At 43.8% G+C, this 23,809-nt stretch overlaps 1 protein-coding gene across 1 annotated transcript in view; it reads left to right on the top strand.

The window, feature by feature from the left end:
* The window catches only part of FNDC1 (fibronectin type III domain containing 1), a 77,505-nt gene extending 58,446 nt beyond the window's left edge, over positions 1 to 19,059 (top strand). The window contains exons 15-20 of the mRNA XM_080390599.1: positions 265 to 373; positions 9,396 to 9,475; positions 12,179 to 12,208; positions 14,443 to 14,604; positions 15,673 to 15,795; positions 17,268 to 19,059. Coding sequence (XP_080246725.1) covers positions 265 to 373; positions 9,396 to 9,475; positions 12,179 to 12,208; positions 14,443 to 14,604; positions 15,673 to 15,795; positions 17,268 to 17,383 — 620 coding nt within the window. The 3' untranslated portion in view covers positions 17,384 to 19,059. The remainder of the gene's footprint in view (positions 1 to 264; positions 374 to 9,395; positions 9,476 to 12,178; positions 12,209 to 14,442; positions 14,605 to 15,672; positions 15,796 to 17,267) is intronic.
* The last annotated feature ends 4,750 nt before the right edge of the window (positions 19,060 to 23,809 follow it).

Here is a 23,809-nt window from a genome sequence, read left to right as displayed (position 1 = left end):
TAAAACAGTGAATGGGTTGCCTCTATCATCTTCTTGCCTTCACTGTGTTTTAAGTTGGAATTTGCACCTCAGTACCATTCTCTGATGTAATGCTTCATCATTATTATCTAATGGGATTTTCTGGGAGAGTTAAGCATCAAATCTTTCATATTCAGAGATGCTTCCACTCCTTTAAACTAATAAAATCTTCTACAATACCTAGGCATATAATTTATTTAAAATTTATTTAGGATTGTCACAACAATTTTTTATTCCTGTTTGCAGGCTATCTGGTTTACAGTGCCTCCTATGATGACTTTTTGAAGAATAAGTGGTCAACCAGGACTGCAGGGTCTACTCATTTGCCAATTGAGAACCTGAAACCCAACACACGGTAAAGATTTGATCTGCTCTCCTTCAGTTCTGTTAGGGAACTAAAGCAAATTTTGAGAATTGTCAGTTGTTTTTCTTGGCCTTAGTATAAATGTTTACATCTGATCTAGATTTTACTAATTCTGTTTGGCAGCAAATTGTTTTATAAACCACAAAGCTTGCTTACATTATATCTTTACCCTATTAACCCTGGAGCAGATGACTGTGTGTACATGCATACAGTCTTTTTGTATATTAAACCACATATCAGTAACAGAGAAAATCTTATTTTTAAAATGCATTTTTCTAGTCTTAGCATAACTGAATCAAATTTAGAGGGGAAGAATATACTGAAGTGTATGTTTGGTATGATGTGATGTGGCCATTCCCACATAACGGTGTGGCCAAGATTTGACACCTAAGGCTGGTAGGGAGAAGTGCCACTCTCTGGTCTGTTTTTGCTGTGTGTTCACATGACTTGTGCTGGAAGAGAAGGCTTGGTGGTATATGATGAGGCTGTGGCAGTTGCTCAGAAGTCAGTTTGGCAGGAGCTTTAGATCTTTAGCTTGCAAAAAATCTCACTGAAATGGCAGAACAAGAATGCATGCTTTGCGTGATATTAGAATAATTAATGGCAATTGGGTGGGAAGTAAATGGCCACAAAGGGAGTACATTTAAATTACTTCTTTTGACAGATGCTCAGTGCATCTCATAGTTTCCTCCCAAATTCTGAGTCCAGAATACTTTCGGTGCTGCCTTGGGTTGGGTGATTGCTCTTCACTTGCATGACTACAGTCTCTTAGACACTGGTGACAAGTGTTGCTCACATATTTGGTAACACGGGAGGTGCACCAGGGTTTTGGGCTGGGACTAGCATACCTCACTTGATGACAAGCTACAGATCAGAGCATCCCCTCCTAGGACAGGCACATAGGGATTGTGCCAGGGCAACACAGAAGAGAGAAATGGTGCCACCTAAAGTACCTTTTCTTTCCAAGATGATTTAAAGAAAAAATGAAGGTTCTGTGGATTAAAAGCAGTTGATTGAGAGCCTCAACCTAGAAAACAGACAATTGGGTATGACCTTTATCTAAAATCTTAACAGATTAAATAACAAAACAAGATAAATAAATCGTGAAAAGTGAGTATAGATAGCATTTGGGTGTTAAATATAACCAGACATTATTTTTTCTGACTTCATTGTAGTGCTTCTCCACACAGCCTTGACTATAGCATAGACTCACCCACACTTTGCCCCTGCAGCTGCTCCTGCTGATATCCTGAGATATCCAGGCACCAAGAAGGGAAAAGGGGATGCTGCTGCCCTGTCTCCTCTCCACAGATTTCCCTCTGGCCAAAGAGTTCTGAGGACATGGCATCTCTTTGGGAGAGCCAGCACTGGATCAACTTTAGCACCAGTTCCTTAGGCAGGTGCACCATGGACATGTCCACCAGAGGACACCTGCAGTGCCAAAGATACAGGAAATCAGCAAGCAGAAAGGATATGGAGAGGCAGGGCAAGCACATACAGGACACCCAAAGAGTTAAACCCCCAGAAATAAGATGTTACAGGAGAAACTTTGTGCCATCTTATCCTCTCCTATTGTGTCTACAATGCTGTCAGTCACACACTTCATGAGGCTTTTTCTTACATACCCAAGAGATAAAAAAGGCAACCTGTTCTGAAGATTAATAGTCTAAAATTCAGTGCAAGTCCATTAAAGTGGTTCGTGACATGTTAAAGCAATATTACTTGCACAGTAGAGAACTGCAATCGTATGCTTTGCATCTGTTAGTGCCCTTGTTATAAAACATCATTGTTTCAAATGTATGAAGGGAGGTATGAGACACCATATCTGTGAGTTTCACCTGTTATAACAAGATGGAAGAGGTCTGAGATTTCTTAAAGTCTGTCCCTAGATAGTTGGGGAAGCGGGTGCAGACCCTCCTGCCTTTGTATGTCCATGTCCTTGTGACCTGAAGACACTCTTTCCTTAAATCTCTCTCCACCTGCCACTACTCCCAGTTCCTGCCCCCACATCCCAGACTCCTGTATATCCCCAGCCCTTTTCCCCCACACCACTTTTTGCTCCTCCACTCTCACCCTGTCCCACATGCAGGCTGGGAAGGCATTGCCCGTTTGCCTCAGCTTCCCCTGGCTGGGGTCCTCCGTCTCTTGTTTCTCTGCCACTTCCACCTTCAAGCTCCTCACCTCTTCACTGTTTTCAGTCATGTCTCCCTCTCCTGCTGCCCCAAGAACAGTGTTGAAGGCCGGTGATAGTGATAGCTCTCCACTTCTTGTGCCCAGCGTCTCAAGGGCTCCAGGTCATTGCAGTGAAAGCCCCCAGGAGCCCTGCTGCCACTGTGCTGGCCACGCTCAGTGCAGGGGAGTTGGTGGGAACTGAGCTGCCAACCTGTGATACCTCTGCTGAGACGTACATTAACTCCAGGCTTCAGAAGGTCACAGTTTATCTGTATTTCAATGGACTTCTGTAGGAACAGTAAGGTTATAGGTTCATGCATCTCCACGAACCTAGTAAGTCGAATGCTGAATATTAAGGTTCTGTTTTCAAGCAGGGAAGTTCAAGCAAGTGCTGTCTATTTCAAGCATATTATTTCCCCAGCAATCTACTGAAGAATGGTATAATCCATTGGCCTTTGTTGTATGTTCTGTGGAGGCAATAAAGGCGTCATGTGGGGTCTGTATTAGAGAGGGAGGGTTCTTTACAACAGAGGAAATGTTTGTATTGGCCAGTCTCATTTACATTCTCCAAATCCACAGACTGAGTCGGTTGCATATTTTTTGTCTTAAAAGTAACTCCCTAACCACTGGGAAAAGACCCATGCCTAACTAAGAAAATATGGCGTGAAATCTGAAGTTAGTCTAAAAATTGTGTGTTTGAGTTGTTAGTGCATTTTATGAGAAATCTCTAAGTTGGATTTACTGTATGCAGATGCTATTGATTTCTGGGTGTCCCATGAGGGGCTATTGGTGGTGTAATCTTGCAGCATGCACAGCGTATCAGAAATGGGTTGGCATCTTGGCAGAAGTAGCCCCAGAGAAGATTTGAAGCTGTCAACATATCCTGGAAAACATCTGCTTGGTGTTTAGGTTTTACAAACAAAATGGAAGTCTGTGTTTAACCCGTGTCATAAGTTTTCTTCCAAGGCCAGGTCTAACCTCATTTGAGAAGTGGAAGTTTTTCCATTTGGAAAACTCTGGTCAGCTTCAATGGGCACAGGAGCTGCTTCCTTGTGACATGTGAATGTAAATGCTAAAATTAACTTGAACCTTACTAAATCTTAAAAACAGCAGTCCTGACAATGTCCCTTCCCTAACCTTAATTCTCAGCCATCATAGAAAACTGATGGAAAGAGCTGAGCAGCATCTGCTCAACCACTAAATCCAGTCTCCTGCAGTCACAAACATTATAAGCCTAATCGTAAATATTTCAGTCTCCTTCTTGAGCATGGGTAGGCTTTTTCCTGCCTTTTTACAGGAAAGCTGTGTCAGTGCCTGATGGGAGTGCCTGGATAGTCTCATGATTTAAAAAAACCCTGTCCTTTAGCACCATGTCTCCATGTGTCATCAAATCTTCTTCCCTGTCCATTTGAGTTTTGTTCCCTCCAGGGATATTTTGATCCCACGGTGCCTGCTACCAATTCCATTGTTATACAGAGCCGTTCTGGTTTCAGCTGGGACAGAGTTAATTTTCTTCTTAGTGGCTGGTGCAGCGCTGCGTTTTGGATTTGGTGTGAGAACACTGTTGGTGGCACACTGATGGGTTCAGCTGTTGCTGGGTCGTGTTTATACTAAGTTAACAACTTTTCGGTTTCTCAGGCCCTGCCAGCGAGAGGGCTGGAGGGGCACGGAGAATTGGCAGGGGACATGGCCAGGACAGCTGACCCCAGCTGGCCAAAGGGATACTCCATGCCATGGGACGTCATGCTGAGTATATAAGCTGGGGGAAGAGAAAGGAAGTGGGGGGATATTTGGAGTGACTCTGTTTGTTTTCCCAAGTAACGGTTACGGGTGATGGAGCCTGGCTCTCCTGGGGATGGCTGAACCCCTGCCTGCCCATGGGAAGTGGTGGATTAATTCCTTGATTTGCTTTGTTTGTGTGTGTGGCTTTTGCTTTACCTGTTAAACTGTCTTTATCTCAACTCCATGAATTTTCTCATTTTTCCTTTTCCGATCCTCTCCTCTACCCTGATGCGGGGGAGTGAGCGAGCAGCTGTGTGGGGCTTACTTGCTGTGCGGGGTTAAACCATGACAAAAGCATTTCATAGGTGGCTCCCAAATAATTGCTCAGGGCTCATGACTGGATCTTCTAGCTCTGGGGGCCAGATACACTGAAAATTTCTGTTTCCTTTGTGTATCTCCATTAAAGCAAAGCTGCCGTATTGTCCAACAAGCAGCATCAGCCACAGCTGGCTGCTGTGTATCACCAGAGCAGCACAAAAGAGGTAAGATGTCAATGAAACCTTTGTTCTGTGCAAGTGGTAGACCTGTGTGGTCCATACCTACCTCCCACCAGCTGTGTAGGAAGCTCCTTTTCCAGCTCTGTGCTAGTGTCTTACTATATTTGTTGTAAGTATTCATGATGGATGTAGTGCTAAGCCATTTTTGATGGAGGGAGACACTTTGCACTAGCCTGTGAATCTGCAGGCAGCTAAATTACGTGTTTTTCTTCTGAAGGGATGGTGCAGTTGTAGGAGGAGAGTTTCAGCCCCTGCTGCCCTCTCCATGTGCTCATGGGAGGAAACCTGCCTGTCCTTCCCAACCCCTTCTAGCCTTTTATTCCCCTCATCCACTGATCCTGCTGGATCAGCTCATCTCCTCCCCTTCCTGGACAGCGTGTGTGTCTCCCTCCCAGACACCAGGTCAGGCAGGCCAGTTCCCCTCCTGCAGGCAGCAGCCTGTACCCTCTGCACACCCATCCTGGCTCTCAGCCAGTGCTGATGGAGGTGCAGCAGCAGGCATTGCACCATTCCCGTGGCTGGCTTGTGGTTGCGGTGCTATGGCTCCTGCCCTGCCACCTGCAGCACATGCAGATGGTGCCGCTGTGCGTCCCACAGCCGGCTGGCATGCCACCATCTCAGCCTGCCACTGGACAGGGTGTGGGGCCGGGGGTCCGTGCAGGCATGCCTTTGGAGAGGCTGGAAAAAGGATTTTACAGCTAATTTTTTTTTAAAAAACCAGCTGCTTCCCTAATTAGTATGCTGAGTGATTATCTCAATTTGTGGCTGTGAGTACGAGCTATTTAATTTGAACAGAAAGGAGACAACTTGAATTAAGTCATAAAATCATTTTGCTCTAAGTGACAGGTATGGTGATACAATTAGTCATAAAGTCTAAGTGAATAAAAATATTACATAGTCATTGCCCCATTAGAGTCTGCTATGTCCTTTCTTGTCATGTCAGGAGCAGTGGTATATAAAATCTCAAAGGAGGTTTATTCTTAGGTGGAAAAGCTTTTTTCTTGTGTGTATTGAAAATGGAACAGTGAACAGTATTACATCTGTTGCCTTCTGTGCCTGTCAGTAACAATTCATTGCAATTCTGCAATGCAGAAAAAAGGGTACTCAAAGCATGATGAATTTATAAATTACTTTTTTTTCCATTTTTGTTCATGTATTTATGTGATGAAGAACAGTTTAGTTATACTGATTTGAGATTTTTTGGCAAATTCATCAGCTGAAGGATTCTGACTAATGAAAACGTCAGGTGTCTGGACCTAGAAAGGCTTTGGCAATTTCTTTTTTGTTTGTCATGTCTGAGAAAAAATATATCCTGACTGCATTGTTTTATTGACATTCTTAATACAGCAATCATAGCATCATCTATGTTTAAATCACAGGTCAGCAAGTCATGAGACCTGGCTCTCTTTCTGGCACAGCTAGAAGCTTCTTGTGTATATAAAAGCTTAGGAATTACTTTTCCAGTTTAGCAAAGAAAAATGTACTCATAACTTCATCCCTGTTTTTTTCAGACAGGCAACTTGAACAAAGATGTGTCCCAGGCGGGCTTCTATGTATGTATCAGGTCACCTGCACACATGGTTGACCTGATTGCATAGGTTATCAGTTCCTCTTTTTGCATTAGAAAAACCTGCATGTTTTTCCCCGCTTAAATAGGTGTGCGATGTTCTTGGGCTGCTCTCTTCTATTTCAGATGTGGATCATCACACTTACGTATCTCACGGGAATGTTCTGAAGCTAGCATTAATGCACACAGATTAAGTGCATTGAAAGGGTTTTTCAGAAGGTGCAACTGTGTCTTAATTATACCTCTTTGGAAGCAGTGTGAAGACGGGCATCTATAGGGATGTTTTCACTGTGCTTTAAAGCATTATGGAAAAGATATGGGCTGTAAAGATTTTTCTCCTGCTCTTCTGAAGTAGTTAGACCAAGTGCTGGGCTAAGTTAGTACAGCTTCGTACTGTGTTGTGGCTGTTTCAGGAGCCAGCATGAGGAATTGCTGCCCTGTGGTCAGGCTTGTGCCACTGGCCCCTGCCTTGATGCAGGTGAAGGTGCAAGTGGGTGACAGAGGTGTGGATGGATGCAGGTGTCCCATGAGAGCATTGGCAACTCAGGGGATTAAAGCAGTTCTCAGGCTGCCGTGCTCTGCTCAGGTGGCCAGAAGTAGAGGAACATACGGGAGGCTTTTTGCCTCCCCTGTCCTCTTTCTCCACTCACGCTAAACACTCAGAAGCTGTGGTCAAGAGCAAGAGGATTGTGCTAGGCATGAGCAAAAAGCATAGCCTTGCTAAATTGCGCTACTTAATGTGGTTTCTTTTTGCCACAGTGTGTATCTTTTAAAAAAAGCTGTGAGTCATTTGTGAACGTTGTGTAGTCATTAATTACAGGCAGAATTGGCTGCAGAAAGCAGGAGTGAAGCTGGTTTCTGGTGTCAGCTGTGGGACACAGCAGGGACAGGGGACATGTTCCCCATGCAGGGGTGGGAATGTGTCCCACAGAGGGTCTGACCATGCATGCAAGTGCTCCAGGCCTGGCACAGATAGGAGGTAAATCTCATGCCATGGATGAAGCCCAGAATATTTCAATTCCTGTAGTTTCCACATTGATCTCACCAAGAGGACCCGCCTGTAATTCTTTTGGAGTGAACAAGAAGATGTCCTGGCATGTACCCTGGAGATAACAGTCTTGCTTCACTGCAAAACCTCGTGTTCACATGACTGACACCCTCCTGCTGAAGAAATGGATGTTATTCGCATGCCTTTTCAGCCTTTTCATAGTGATTGGTTGGATTTCAAGGCAAAGCAGATCACTTTGCATGGAAAAAAGGCATTCCTTTTAATGAAAAATGATAGTCACCTTTGCCAAAGGGCTGGTTCGACCAGCCCCCCTCTGGTTTGTTATAGTGAATAGCTTTGTATGTGCTTAGGTGGTGCTTAGGCCAAAGAGGGTCCTTTCAGGAGCAACCTCCAGGATCTGCTCTGTGGCTAAGTCCTTGAGGAACAGATACATCTTATGGTACAGGACACTGGACACAATAGAAATTGAGTGGCAGACTAAAGCACAACAAAGTTCTTGCAACAGGATTGCATTGAATTTTCCTTCTGCCTGGTAGGCTGTAAAGCATGAGCATCTTATGTGACATTAAACCACGTTACGCACTTGCAACATCTTACGTTGCAAGGGCCACTGTCAGCTCTTGTGGACAGAGAGAAGAAAGGGGAGTGAAGTTTTTAATGTGGATGGTGTCCACACTTGGTGCAAAAACTGCACGAGGTGACAATAGCTGCCAGGGACATCAGACCACCTTTGCTATGAACCACACTCTCTCAGCCCAGCATGAGCCATGCAAGCAGAGCAACACCGGCAAGTTTCTGTGCAGGATAGGGAGACTTTTGCCACCGAGAGAAGCCTGATGTTTTTAATGGGGCAGGCTCACTTTCACCAGCTGAGGAGCATCAGGCCTGCCACTCGGATGGGGCATGGCCGTGGGAGGTAATTCTGTGCCCAGTGCCAACCATCGCTGCAAGTAAGCGCTTGCTTTGTTATGTGAATTGTCTATGGAGATGTTGGATGATTTGGATGTTTTGGAGATATCTGCTTTTGGGATGAGAGGCTCAATCAGGATCTAAATTCTATGTTGATATTACAGAGGTGCAGTAATTTATTTTTTTTATTAGATTCTTTACAAGAATGGAATTTAGCAAGCAGGCAAAAAAATCCAAAAGAAACCTAAACTCAGGCACTTTAAAAATGCTGTGCTGGAAATTTTTACAGTAATCTTCCATTCTAATTGGTTTCTGCTGGACTGGATACAAAGATGAAAGGGAAAGAAGAAAACACTAATCTGGGGAAAAAATATGTCAGGGTAGGCATCAACTAGAAATCATTGTATTTGAAATGAACAAAATATGTGCTTACACATATTCTTCTCTAGGGGTGAGGATAATTTTGCTTCTGTCAAGCAAATAATGGAGTTCTAGTGGCAAGTCATGAGTCATGTGCTTCGAGTTAAGCTTGTGATTGAAATACTTTGGGGGAATCAATAAGGCTACATGTGAAGCTTTCTCATATTACTCAAGTACTGTGATATTAATGCTGCTAGAGGTCAAATGCTGCTAGAAAGGTCAAAAGCTTAGCTTCTGATCTCATATAAATCTGATCGGCTTTTAGTTTGCAGTTTACACCACTGCTTTCATAGGAGTTAACGTGGTTTAAAACAGTTTGTGAGATCAGAATTTAATTTCCTTGCAACTTTTTATTTTAGTCTATTGCTATTGGTTGATTCATATAAAGTAGATGTAGTTGTGTGTGGTTTGTGGACAGGGATGATACAAATGAATGATCCAAAAATATGCATGGAAGCAATTGCAAAAAGAAGAAATTTATCTGTAACAGCCAGCTCATACCTGGCTCATTATCCAACTCCATTTAACGCAAAGGACACCTGAACTCAGCGAAATTCTGCTGGTTTGGTTCTCACCCGGTCTTAGTATTATTTATAAATTAGTCATTGCATTGGAATCAATGTTTTAATCTTATTTCCCCCCTCTTTTTCTTTTCAGATATTATTTTAAAGTTCAAGCAAAGAATCCGTTTGGTTATGGACCTGTTAGCTCTTCAGTCTCGTTTATCACAGAATCTGGTATGCTTTGCTTTTTATTTTCATCTCAAAACTGAATTCCTAATAATAGATGTGGCAGGGCAATGACTGAAACCGGCACAGTAATAGTGGTGATTATCCTGAACTTGCTGCTTTGAGATTTCTTTTTTTATGGTTAATTATTTGTTTTCTGTAATGGTAGGAAAATAATATGCAATCCTAATGCCACTGTGAAAATATAAGTGACATTAAAGTGAGCTTCAGGGGAACAGGAAGTTGAATTTGAAGTACAAAAGACTATTAATGTTCAACAATACAGAAGCAATGGGAAGTTTTAATGTCTTTGGTAGATTGACCAAACAGTTAGTAAATTAGCTTCGTAATTGTGAACAGCTGAACAGTTGGAAGTGGTTGTCTCTGGAACAAATATAGGAAACAATTGTTCCATCAGATGGGCAAAGTTCTCCGTTCCGTTTTTGACAAGGCATGCTGCTCTTTCATAGGGCCAATAGTGCATTCAAGAGCAACACCCTCTTCTAAAAATAGTATGTTAAATGAGCTATATTTACCCATGTTGTCGTCTTCTACTTCTTCTTCTTCTTGTTCCATTGAGCCAGAGGCCAATGACTCCACTGAATAATAAAGAACAAATTTTTCAGTCTTTACTTGAGCGAAGATCCGTTGTCTCTTGCAAACTTTGCCCTTTTGATGACATGGGGTTTATGCAGTCTCTGCCTTTGCTCATTTGACTTCACCCTGTAGTGCTTGCTTCAGCAGCTCTGTTAAGAACCATGGAAATAAGTCTTCACAGAAGGGAGACAAAAATGCAAGATAAGTAAATGGTCCTGCATAACATACTCAGATTTTTTCTAAAGAAGTAAGAAGCTCAAGTATAAATCCAAGCATAATGTTTAACATTGGACAAATATGGCAGTGTGCCCAGGTGGCCAAGAATGCCAACAGCATCCTGGCCTGTATCCAAACCAGCATGGCCGGCAGGACGAGGGCAGTGATCGCCCCCCTGTACCCGGCACCGGTGAGGCCGCACCTGGAACCCTGTGTTCAGGTTGGGCCCCTCACTGCAAGGCAGACACTGAGGTGCTGGAGCGTGTCCAGAGACGGGCAACGGAGCTGGGGAAGGGTCTGGAGCACAAGTCTGACGGGGAGCGCCTGAGGGAGCTGGGGGTGTCTAGCCTGGAGAAATGGAGGCTCAGGGGGCACCTTCTTGCTTTCTGCAACTACCTGAAAGGATGTTGTAGCGCAGTGGGTGTCGGTCTCTTCTCCCAAGTAACAAGCAACAGAGGAAATGGCCTCAAGTTGTGCCAGGGGAGATTCAGATTGGATACTAGGAAAAACTTTTTCACCCAGAGAGTTGTCAATCATTGGAACAGGCTGCCCAGGGAAGTGGTTGACTTTACATTCCTGAAGCTATTTAAAAAAACGTGTAGAAGTGGCACTTAGGGACGTAGTTTACTGGTGGACCTGGCAGGCCTGGGTTAATGGTTAGACTCGGTGATCTTCAGATTTTTTTCCAACCTAAACTATTCTGTGATTCTACGCTGTATCTCGCAGGGAGTTTTGCTGATCAGCTGGCTCCCAGTATATGGCCCTGAATACCTACTTTTCCCATCCAAAATCAGCTGCCTTGTGAACTCTGTATTACAGGTTACATCCACCAAATTTAGAGTTTTATTTTCAGCACAGATCTTTTGTTTGTCATGTGATCAGAGGTGACCTTCCATCTACCAGAAGTACAAAAGCGGTTACTAAATCTGAAGCCAGATTGTATAGTTACAGTGATGGAATAGGTTAGAAAAGATAAAAATTACCAGTTCAGAGCGTTCTAGTGCAACTGAAAGGTTTGAGCTTATGTCAATAAAGAATGACATTGTAGGATCAAGCAGCTTATTGAAAATGTTCAATCTTACCCCTGGTAACTCACTGAAGAGAACAGAAAACGGTTGTTCTTTTTCATCAAACTATAAAACTCCCTGGAAGTTTTCTTTCCCATTGGTAGACAAGCACCATGCTTTGTTGTCACGTTATTTTGTGTACAATAAGGACTAGCTAAGAGATGAGAGGAACTGCAGTGTAATGAATACAAACAAACAAATGCATTAGATCATGTTGTTCTGTTATCCTTACTCCACACGTATTTCATCCTTCTGAATTTAAAAAAGAGTATTTCATACAAGAAGAAGCTCCTGAGGTAGTGGGCAGTGCTTCTTGTGCTGCCCAGGGTACTCCTGCAAAAGTTCTGCCACTATGACAAAAATCTCACATATTTATGAATAGCACTAAATAACTGTGCTAAACATGGTGGATGTCTGAGACCGAGATTTGCATACAAGAGCTAGGCTATGTTTCCTTTTGGAAGGTAGGCCTGCAGGTATAACTTACACTATATATTCGGAAGTGTACGGTCAAACTATCCTCCTACTCTGAAAACCTTCTGAGAAAAGGAAATCTGTTTAAAAGCTGGCTTTGAACTATGGTACTAATCTCAGCAGAGTTTTACAGGATCAGAATACAATCCTGTGGCAAGCTTCATCAACTGAGAAAAACAGTGAAATAATAAACACTCATTAGCTCAGCAAATTGATGAGACGTGTAAATCCCGTGTTCATAATGTAACTAAAGGCAGTTACTCTGCAACTGGCATTCTTGAGTGACACTGTATGTTTCATATGCTAAAACAAGGTTTGGAACAAAATACTAAGTTTTTTATTTATTTCGTTCTTCTAGACAATCCACTCCTCATTGTCAGACCACCTGGTAAGTCTTATTCTGCTGTTCCTTTTGTGAATTGCATAAAACCTGGGCAAAACAGTTACAATATAGATGTTAGAAGCATTGTAACACGCAGTTTAAGTTAACAGTTCTAAGCAGGAACAGGTAGTATAATTAATTGTGATAATGCAAAAAACATTTTCTGTCTTAGGACTCCTTATTCTGGTCTTTCAAAATATATCTTGTAGAGATATGTTAGAAGAAGCACTTGATTTTGGCCCATCTTTTGCTTGGTACAACAGCTTTAATTGCTAAGTAGTAAGCACTATATATTGCTTCTCTGTGTCCTTCAGTTGCCTGAGCATTGCTTGAACAGTGGGATCAGGCTTTCCTGTCTCTAGCTCATCTGTATTGATGATCGCCTTTATAAATACTAAAAAAAATCAACGACTTGTTATTGACCTGAATGATATGCCATGAAGCTGTTGAGCTTGCTTTGCATTTCCAAATTTGCAATAAACCAGTTCAGCCCCTAACCAGAAGAGCTGATTTCCTGGTGCTGGGACCAACCTTGCTGACATGTACATTGGTAGGGCAACCCCAGGCAGTACGTGCTCTTGAAAGAGATGCAGGAAAAAAGACCTCATGGTTATTACTCTCTGTCAGCTTTCCTAAGCAGTTCAAATCATTGGTTCTGGAGCTTTTTGACTACATGGTTCATGAAAACAGCGTCCAGTATGTCCCTCCCTTCTGTGTTTATTATGCTTGTTAGTCTTTTTTCCGTGTCCCCTCAGATGTCTCTGGTGATGCAGATACTGCAGAGCACACTGTGTCTCTGGCAGTCACTGTGGGAGGCCTCTCAGGGTGGTGGCCTTCCCGTGTCCCCGGTCACCTTCAGGTTTTCTGCTGTCAGTTATTTTGTGGGTCTGTTCATGGAAAGGAGGTGTTGGAAGGTGATAGCTTTTGCGCTTGTAGTTTCTGCTTTGAATAGACAAAAATAAACTATTTTTGTGTGGCTGCAGTAGCAGCGATAGGATAGACCAAGGAGAGGTGGCAGAGCTCTGGGAACTTGTGGAAATGAAAAGCTTCTGAACATCCAGCATGTCCTCTTACAGGACATGCTAAGTTTTTCCTTCAGGACTTTTGGAGGTGGGCAAAAGTGATGGACAAAAGCAGACTATGCACAGCAGTAAAACTGCATTCAAGACACAGGTAGTTTATTGTTTTATTCTAAAGAGATAACAATGGCCAAAATCCTACAATCCTTTCACCATGTGACTAATTGCGTAAAGTCAGCCTGGTTACATTTGTGTCCATACTGGTGGAGTTTTGAGGAGTGCTGCTAAGTGACTGCTTCTCATGTGCAAGTGTTTGTAGGATTTGGTCCATGTCCCTAGTGAGAGGAAGGAAAAATGACTAACAGAAAAAACTTTCAATCTTGTTTGTAAACCACCTCAAAAGAGCGCAGTAAAAACAGGGCTTTGTGCTGTAGCTAGAGAGGAAAACACCAGTTACCACACTGGAAGCTTTTTGCGTGATTCTGTGTGCATTACTACAACAGCAATTTCAAGAGGAATTATATTGTCCTGGTTAGTATAAAGCAAACATTTAGGTAAGCCAGTAGGAACATTTAGTCTTTTGCAATACAATTAAACAGTTTCCTCTGCAGTAGTGCTCTGGATGGAGTTCCCCAGGAAAGGTCTCAATTGGAAACTCTGTCTGGTTTGATGCGATGTGGGAAAACAGAACAGAAAAGTACATTTCTTATTTGATCTTTTTAACCAAATAGCAAGGATAGACTTCACTTCATGTTACAGGCTGTTAGTCACCACAGAATTCTTAACATCTATTCTTTAGCAAAAGAGTTAAGTATTGTGCTTAGTGTTAAAATGCAAGTGATGGTATTTAGGTGGTGTCACTGTCAGACTTAAGATCAGGCTCTGTTGAGAAAAGAAACTGAGTCACTAGCTAGAGAAGATGTCTTACTAAAACCAGTGAGATTGTTTACTTAAAACTGGGGTTCAGTACATGAAATCATAATTTAAAAATCATCTTTACAGTTATTGTCTACTGCCTAGAAGGGATTTAATCAAGTCCCTTGTTTTTTAATTTTTATTTTGTATTTGTGCTTGAATTAGTATTTCCAGATGTCAAAAAGTCAGGCATTAATCTGCTGCAGCACATCTTTTAAAACATATTTTCAGATGTTAACCTCAGCAGAACTCTAGACTGAAATGCTGAAGTCTGTCCTTAATGCTGATTTATTTTTTTCCTTCAAGGTGGTGAGCCTATCTGGATCCCATTCACTTTTAAATACGACCCCACCTATTCAGACTGCAGTGGCAAGCAGTATGTGAAACGGACTTGGTACCGCAAGTTTGTAGGAGTGGTTCTTTGCAACTCCTTAAGGTACAAGATTTACCTCAGTGATGACTTGAAAGGTAGGCACCAAGATTCATTTCCTGATATATGATTATTTGTGATCTCCATCTTCTTGCTTTCTTCACCTCATCTGTGGAAGAATTGTGTGACAGCTATCTGGGAGTCCTCTCGAGAAAGTCTGATGTGATAGCTGAGCTGCCCTGCTTTTGTGTTATGCTCACACCCTGGGCATTAGCTTTCAAGCAGAACTCTTTAGACAGAGAACAGGAGGAAGTTTCCCTGGAAAAGCCTGGGTGTGCTTGTATCCTGAGAAAGCAGTGTGCTTTGTACTGTGATAACAGAGTGCTGCTCCCCACACGTCTCTGTGGGAAGTCCTACACTTGCTCCAAAGGTTGGTGAGCCCCAGCTATGCATGGTCAGACAGAGCAATACACCCTAGGGATCCCTAGGGTGGGCTGAAGTGGGGAACAGTGAAAGGAAGGCTGGTATTACAGCGGCTGGGTGAGCACTACTCCTAAGAGTTAACAGCAGCTCATATATAGATGTATTTGCTGAGAGATAGTGAACAAAATTTTCCATATTGTTGATCTGTGGTACTGGGATTATCTCAATGGCTTTTCAGATTATGCTGATTTGTTAATTCTTATTGCAGTGCATTGGTATAGTTTAAAGATAGTGTTTGAATATGCAATAAGAAACAAACAAGGACTGACCTTCTCTGTTAGAGAAGGAGAGCTCCACAGTTTTTAGTTTTCATTTGAGACTGCAATCAAACTAATGGTATTGACAATCAGAGCATTTCTTACTTTCTCATGACATACTGAAATGACTGGTGTAGTTGGAAGTCCCTCCGCCTGTCACCTGCAGTGCAGTGCCCATGGACTTGCAAAATGGGGATTTTTGTTTACGGAGCTGTAACCCATTTCTGTTTTCCATAATTTGTCCTTCCATACTGCCAAGGTAGCATTCTCCCTCTTTCCAGCCACAGTTTGTTAATTGGTAATAAACACTGTGTTTGTCAATGTAATATTTCTTCTGCTTTCTCCCACATCTATTTTCTTGGTGTTAAAGTGCATCCCAAACAAAAGTAATACTGAGTCACATAATCTGTCTGTATCGCTCTTCAGACACCTTCTACAGCATTGGGGATAGCTGGGGAAGGGGCGAGGACCACTGTCAGTTTGTGGATTCACACCTGGATGGAAGAACAGGACCTCAGTCGTACATTGAAGCCCTGCCCACTATCCGAGGTACGGCAGGGTATGGCAGTGGGGGAGCGGGATGCTGGCCAGGTGCCTGTCAACCCAGCTGTAGGATTAAGGGGTAGGGAGCGGAGCGCAGACTGGGGCTCGTTGTCCCAGCTGCTGGCAGCTCTCTGAGGTGTCCGGCTGATGCAGTAGGCAATGAGGTGATGTTGTACTCAGGCCTAGCTGAACAGGTTATGAAAGTCCCAGAAGGGCTTGTGGGTGTTGATAGAGAGAAGACAACAGAATGAAAGAGAGGGGCATATAATACAAATAAATTACAGGAACAAAATGTAAAAAACAGAAAGAAAAAAATTGTATAGGTTTATGAAACCTTTCTCTTCATTATAAGAGCTGCCTCATTGAATCAAGGTGCAAAAACTCTTCCACATGCCACAAAGGTCCAGCTACATCTTTGCACATATGGCTTTTGCAGACAGTTTCTGACCAGTTCATTCAATGAAAAACACATAGGAGTATGTCTAGTGATGTAAGGTCAGACTGCAGGACTTTTATTCTGGCCTGGTCAATATCGCCCTCTGAGTAAAAATTTTCACCTTGAAGGAGTTCCTTTGAGTAAACTCCTCAGCTCACATAAGCCAAGAGGGGGACAGCTTGCTTCGCAAAATGAACCCAATCATGAAAGTCAGCCAATCTTTTCAATAAGTCTATTGATTTAAATAATTCAGTTAGCTTTAAAGGTTTCTAGGTCAAATTATTTGTGGATATTCATTTCATGGTGGCATTACCAGGAAGAAACTGAAATAGTCACTAATATTTATACATCACTGGGAAGCACTGCATTTCTCAGTTCAAAAGAGGGATGATTAATCCAGATGTGTATTACTAGGTCTAGGAGACAGAGATAGAGAGCACACAGAAATTGTATTCTTGGCATAAGACGTGAGCGTTTCAGATATTCCAATGCACGAGCTATGCAGAGAAGAATGCTGCACCTCTCCTAATGCTTTAAGCAGTCACATTCTTTCTGCAGATGAAGAAAAAGGGGGAGAAAGGCATAACTCCATATTTACTGCATGAAATGATACCTTTTTGTTTTGTGCAAAGCTGTTTTTTGTTGATAGTCTCTTGAGCCCTATAATACAATTTTTGCTCCGGAGTCATCTGTATATTTAAACTGACGTACAAACTTCATAAACACAGCTGAAATATACCCACCTTTTGGAGGGAAATGCAGAAGCGCTCTGGCAGACCACAACATTACAGAATAGTTCAAGAGATTTTGAACAGTAAACCCAAGGAAAACTATAAGAAATATAAAGAACCAGTAGTAAATCATTCAGGAAAGATCTAGGCCAAATACCAGGGCTAGCAAATACCTTTTTGAAAGAGCTCCCTACCAGACAGCTTCTAAGTTTTCATTTGGGCTGTGGGATTGACTCTTGCTGCATTTGTTACTTTTGTTAAATTACTAGGTCTTTGTTTTGAAATGCAAACGGATGTTTTTCTCCCAACAGGATATTACCGCCAGTACCGTCAGGAGCCTGTATCATTTGGGCGCATTGGATACACAACACCCTACTACTACGTGGGCTGGTATGAGTGCGGCGTGCCCATCCCAGGGAAATGGTAGCAGTCTGCTTTCCTGTCTTAGGCAGACCGTGCTTTTCAAATGATTCCTACCAGAGGACTGTGAGCAACTGATTTGGAAAAGAAAATAAAAAATGAGGCAAACCAGTGGAAACCAGCTGCTCAAGAAACCCTCATGAAGCCAAACATGGTTCCTTTACCAGCCTAGATCTGTGGTGCTGCTTGATTTCTGCTTGGAAGCAGGGACAGGGTATAAGTTTGGTGTCCTACCTTCCTCCTCTGGGTCTTTAAGGCACAGAGAGGCAGTTGCAGTGTGTACAACCTGTGAAAACTAGAACTGTTACTAGCCATGAAAATTTGGAAGTTTCTTATATCTTGCAGGAATGACCTAAGCATGCTGTGCTTGCTTAATGGGATACTAAACTGCCCTTTGCTGCCTGCCGGGGCTCCCCTATGCAATTGTGCCGTGTAACTGGCCGCCCACAAAGGCAATATACTCTCCTGAAGACTTCCCCTGTGGGTTCACCCACTGCTGGACTCATCACCAGGTCACAGTGTAAATTCACTTTGAGATATATATATCTATATCTATATAAATACAGTACTGTACATCTGCAGAAGTACTGCTTAGGGATGCTGAGATTTTCTTGTTCACTAGATAAATATGTTTGGAATTTTTATGTAAAAGGTGCTGTTAATTCTTTGAGATATTGCTATGCACAATATATTAACCAAGGAAAGAGCTGTATTCTTCTTGTGAGTACTGTTGGTCTAACATTTGAATTGTTGATCAAAGACCTGTGTCCCACTTCCTTGACAGCCTTTGGACTGGACGTTCAATGGGAATTTTCCCCTCTATCCATGTTAGAGTGGCACTGTGAAGTCCAGCAAAAACACATATTCAGCAGTTTATCAGCATCAGTTAAACTTTCTATCCTTTACTAGTTAAAAGTTTTAGTGGAGCTTTTCTTCAATCCATTACATCTTATTTGGTATGTTATTTATTCCTTGTCAGTATCTTTCACTTCACTGTGTGGAGGCATGGGATAAGTAACTTGCAAATTAGAAACTGCTTTTAACTTATTTTCCCTCCAAAAAGAAACCCAAGCCACCAATGCAAAGAGTCAGCTAGTAGGAAACTCATTTGACTTTGATCCGTCCTGAAGACAAATCGGGATACACTTCCTCTAAAATACTACCGAAATGTCTTCTATCCAGACCAGAAAGCAAAAGCTGACATGGGTGAAAGGCATGATGATAATTTTTAGCAACCTTTTTTGGAAGCTTACGATAACATAGGATTTTAGTAGTCCTTCTGGGCAATCTAGCGTTAATATTTACTTAGTAATTTTCGTGGTCTTACTGTTCCATGGTAACATCTCAACAGCCTTTGCGCCTGTTAGTAAGACTCCCCCATTCTGACGGCCTGGAAGAGTAGCAGTATACCTGGGGGACAGATCCAGTCTCTGCTCCATCCTCTCACTCTCATTCCAGCTCACGTGTAGTACAGGTCTAATACCTTTTCAGTTGCTTCCTGTAGTTATTGTTAATTGTCTGGGGACAAAAAAAGGAACTAAAGTGATTAAAAGAGCATTTTATTTTTCATGGTAATTTGGTTTTTAACATTTTAATTGTTCTCACATACTTTTGCTTCAGTACAGTGCCAAATATATGGTCTCGAAGTATAACTTTTTTCCCTAATAAACCTATGATACATGGTGCCATTTCTATTTCATCCTTTCTGGTCATCTGTGTCAAGTAAATTGACAAAGTGATTAATTGCTAGCTTTCAAAAAGTCTTCCTTGGGAAAGGAGCAGGTATCGACTTTTTCTAAGGGTTTGGAAGTATGTGAGTGTGTTGTTCCCTTTTGAAGGTGGTTAGCAGGTAGAGTGGAATTAACAAGGGCAAATCATGCCTGACCAGCCTGATCACATTCTTTGTTGAGATGGATGGCTCTGTACACCAGGGGAGAAAAGTGGATATCATTGACTTTGCCTTGAGTTAAGTCTCTTGGTGTGTTCTCCCACTAGTGAAATCAGTAGCGAAACTGGTGGGATATGGCTTGGATGGCTGGACTTGAAGGTGGATGCAAAATCAGCTGTGTCGTGAGGCTCAAATGGTTGTGATCAAAAACAGTGCAAAGTCCAAATGACAGCTGGTTACAAGCCACCCCAGGGGCCAGTACTGGGGCCAATACTATCTAACGGCTTGGACGATGGGATTGAGTGCATGGATAGAGTGCACCATCAGCAAACTTGTGGCTGATACTAAATGGGGGCTGGGGAGTGGTTGACGTGCCGGAGGGCAGAGCTGCTCATCAGAGGAACTTTTATAGGCAGGAGAAATGAGCTGTCAGGAACCTCGTGCAGTTCAGCAAAGGGGTGAGAAGTCCCACACATGGGATGGAATAGCCCCTGGCAGCAATTCAGGCTGGGGTGACTGTCCAGAGAGCACCTTTGCATGAGAGGACTTGGGAATCCTTGTGAACAACAGATTGAATGTGAGCATTCCAGAGATCCATTCCAACCTGAATTATTCAGTGACTTTTTATGATTCTAGAGGAGGCATCCAATAATAAAATGGGTTTTTTTATTTTATTGAATCGAAGACACGCCTTGGTCCAGAGCTCAGTATTTAACACACGTGAGTGGAACTTGTGCCACTGACGCTGTAAAGCACGGCCTGGTTTCACCAGTCATGGTTTAGCCTACTGCTTAAAGGTGGGTGTTCCTTCTCCACAGCCAATGCATTATGCATTTTCACCTTCAGACACCACAGGTGGGTTTTGATTTGTTCATCTGCAGAGACGTGGTTCCTTCGTTCCCTGCTGGAAATACCCTTGGGGTGGGACAGTGCCATTCAAGGATGTCACCATGGGTGAAGAGCGGAGGACATCATTTTTTCTGCAGCCTCAACTAGGGGGTGCTGGGGGCAGAGGTGGAGGACACTGCACATTGTTCTCCTCCAGTGTAAATCTTCGCTGGGCTAAATAGAGCCAGGGCAGAGTCAGGAGTAGGATACAACAGGGGAACAGATGAAATACAATGTTGTGCAGTCTGTTCCCTTCGCTTGGTCTGGGCAAGTCCTCTGTGCTGTCTGAGGTGATCTGATTGACACGTTTGCGTCCTTTGCCCCATGCGCAGGATAACACATTATCATGGTAATAGGTGGTTCATTGAAGAGATGATACTATTTTAGCTCTTTGTTTATCTAAGAGTGGTGGGATTAAAGAGGGAACTAAGGCCTTGTGGGTCAGGAAAGCTATTCCCATCGAGATCCTCTCTCCAAGGCCCTGGCAGTGCCCTGACCAATGGGCTACCCTCCCCTTTCCTCCCCCCTTTCCCTGCTGTCCCTATGACACAGTGGTCCTGCTGTGCCACCACAGGAGAAGCAGCGTGCCTGCTTGGAGGTAAACCCCATCTTCACTGAAATAGCTGTACAGCTTTGTGACTGTGCTGTGTACCAGGGGACATCATGTGGCTCTGCATGGTGCTAATGGGAGAGGGACGGGTCTTTCCCCCTGTCAGCTCTCCTCCCATGCCCCCCTAGCTGGCAAAGCCACATCTTCATCTGGCAAGCCCCTGGTGCCAGCTTGGAGAATGCTGTGTCCGTTCAGACACTGAGGGGTGTTGCACCAACCCTCCTTTCTTGTTGGAGCGATCCTTGAGGGAATGGTACGGAGGAGAGGGCGGATCCCCACAGAGGGACAATCCACACAGCTTGTGCCTGCATTGCTTCTGGTCCAAGCCTCTCCGGGGCGGAGGGATGCCAGGGTCCTGCCTGGTGGGGAATTGTACAGAGCTGAAAAAGAAAGGGAGAAAAACACAACAGGGGAAGGGGTGGGGAGGAAAAGACAGACGAAGAAGTCGCTTGAAGCATTGTCTGGCCCTGGTCAGTTCCAGATGCTAATCTCTGATCACTGTACCATATTTTTGTGAGAACTGGGATTTCTGCCTCAAAGGCAGCAGGAACAATTGCCAGCATGTGAGAAATGCCAAGGGCTCGCGGGGGCAGCCAAAGCCCAGCATGTGGACCCAGGATGCGAACAGAAGAGCTCTTTGGTGATGAAGGAAGCACTGGGTGTTGCTTGGAAAGATAATTGAAGGCCTTTGCGGGAGGTAACCCAACCCACTGAACAATGTGAAATGCTTCTTGTGGTTCCTCCCTACAAGAAGCTATATGGTTTCTGTCCCCAAAACCGATGTCCTTTTTTCTCACCAGGCAGATGTTACTCGTGTGAAGAGCTGCCTCCCTCCAGCAGAAGAGAATGAGGTAAATGCAGAAGGGAATGAGGTAAATGCTGCAGCAGCCCGGTTCTCCTTCCTAAGGCGAAGCTGACATCCATGATGTCTAAAAACTCCCACCCCTGGAGAGCAGCCAGTCTGCCTGAGGGCCCTTAGCTGGTAACATTTGAAAACAAAGCCATGCCTTGTACTGCTGCTCCTATTCTCATCATGCTTCTATGTCACATGAAGCAGGAAGCACTCCCGCAGGACTTGTGCCACATCACCCTGCCAGCTGCGCCACAAAGTCAGTGAAAAGTGTGGCCCTGGTGGGAATGAGCACCCAGAGCAGCGTAAGGCCAGAATCATAGCTGAGTGTGATAATCATGGTGTCAGCATTGGGAAGTCATGTCAAAGGCAGCAGCCTGGGGGCCGGGTCCTGGGGTGCTAACAGCTGCCGTAACTCCTCAGTGCCAGTTGTGTCACCCAGCTCCAAACGCAACCTGACCAGCAGAAGAAGAGCTGGGGGAACCTCCACATGGCAGGTGCCGAGGAAGCGCATGCCTGCAGCAATGAAGGTCAGCCACAGGCTGAGCTGCGTCAGGAAGGGCACAGTCAGTGGGCTCAGTGACGTACTTCGCACTTCATCGCAGGTGAGCCTGCACGTGGAGCGCTATTGGCAAGTACAAGGCAAGCTGGAGTGGATCAAGGAGAGGGTGACCACAGTGGTTAGGAGACTGGTGCACAGGATGTACGAGGACTCGAGCGCTCAGTTTCTTCAGCCTCGGGGAGGGAAGGCTTGGCCTGCAGTGGTGGATCTGACTGATACCTTCAACAGCCTGATGGGATCGTAAAGAAGACAGAACCACACTTTTCTGAGACACACACAGTGAAAAGATGAAGGGCAATGGACACAAAGTGCCACACAGGAAATTCCAATGAAATATCAAGAAAACGTTTTTATCATGGGGGTGATCAAGCACAGGGACAGCAGCCCAGAGAGGTGTGGAAAACTCCATCCCTGAAAGCGCTCATAACTGGCCTGGGGAAGGACACGAGTACCCTGATCTAGCTTTGATGTGGGCCTTGCTTTGAGCAGTGTGTTGGACCTGACTTCCAAAGGTTGTTCCAACCTGAAGAAGCATACAAGTCTGTGAGTAACATCAATCACTGCATCATGCAGCCAGACAAAACCAGAACCAAAATTTCACAGAAGCAAAGTGCAAAACTCCAGGAAATTTTCACAGTGGATTTATTTATTTATTGGACAAAAATGATCATAGATGCACAGAATGGCTGAGATGGGAAGGGACCTCTGAGGATCACCTAGTCCAATCCTCTCTGCTGAAAACAGGGTCAGCTACAGCAGGTTACTCAGGACCATGTCCTCTCGTGTTTTAAATACCTCCCAGGATGGAAACTCCACAGTCTTTCTGGCAACCTGGGCCAGTGTTTAACCACCATACCACAATAATTTTTTTCTCTTTTGTTTAGATGAGATTTCCTGTATTTCAGTTTGTGCCCATTGACTTCTCTCCTGTCACTGGACACCAAGAGCCTGGTTCCATCTTCTTTACTCCCTGCATCAGAGATAAGATCCCTTTTCAGTCTTCTCTTCTTCAGGCTGAAAAGTCCCAGCTCTATCAGCCTTTCCTTATATTAGAGATGTTTCAGCCCATCATCTTTGTGACCCTTACTGGACTTTTTCTTTATGTACATATCTCTCTTGTACTGGAGAGCCCAGAACTGAACACAGAGTACGCTAGCTGTGGCCTCACTGGTGCTGAATACAGGTGAAGGATCAACTTTTTGGAAATAAACACCTTCATTTTAAAAAAATGCCTCTTTTCTTCTTTTTTTCTTTTCCCTAAATGGAAGTTTCAAGCTGGCACCCAGATAAAAGCATGACCCTTTGTGAGGAAGTGAGGGAGGCTGTGAGGGCAAGCGAGAGAAGGAGCATAGTCTCCTTGACTCCCATGAAGAATTTCTGACCTTGGTTTCTTCTTGTGAGTAGTTCCTGCACATGCTTTCCAAATGTGACTTGTGCAGCTCACAGCTGCATCTGAGGATCAAGTCACACATGAACGTTGGCGATACCCTCATGTTTATGCAAAAAGCCTCTAGATGGCAGGAGATGCTATTTGGCCAGGCCTTGCAGCAGGCCCCTACAGCAGGGGATGCGTGACAGGAGTGCAGATGACATGTACATTCAGCGTTGCACACACATAGCAAGAAAATTGTTTTA

The sequence above is a fragment of the Falco punctatus genome (assembly GCF_963210335.1).
Source record: "Falco punctatus genome assembly, chromosome: 5".
NCBI classification, from domain to species: Eukaryota; Metazoa; Chordata; class Aves; order Falconiformes; family Falconidae; genus Falco; species Falco punctatus.
The sequence above is the reverse complement of the archived record's forward strand: the minus strand, read 5'-3'. Positions and strand labels throughout refer to the sequence as shown.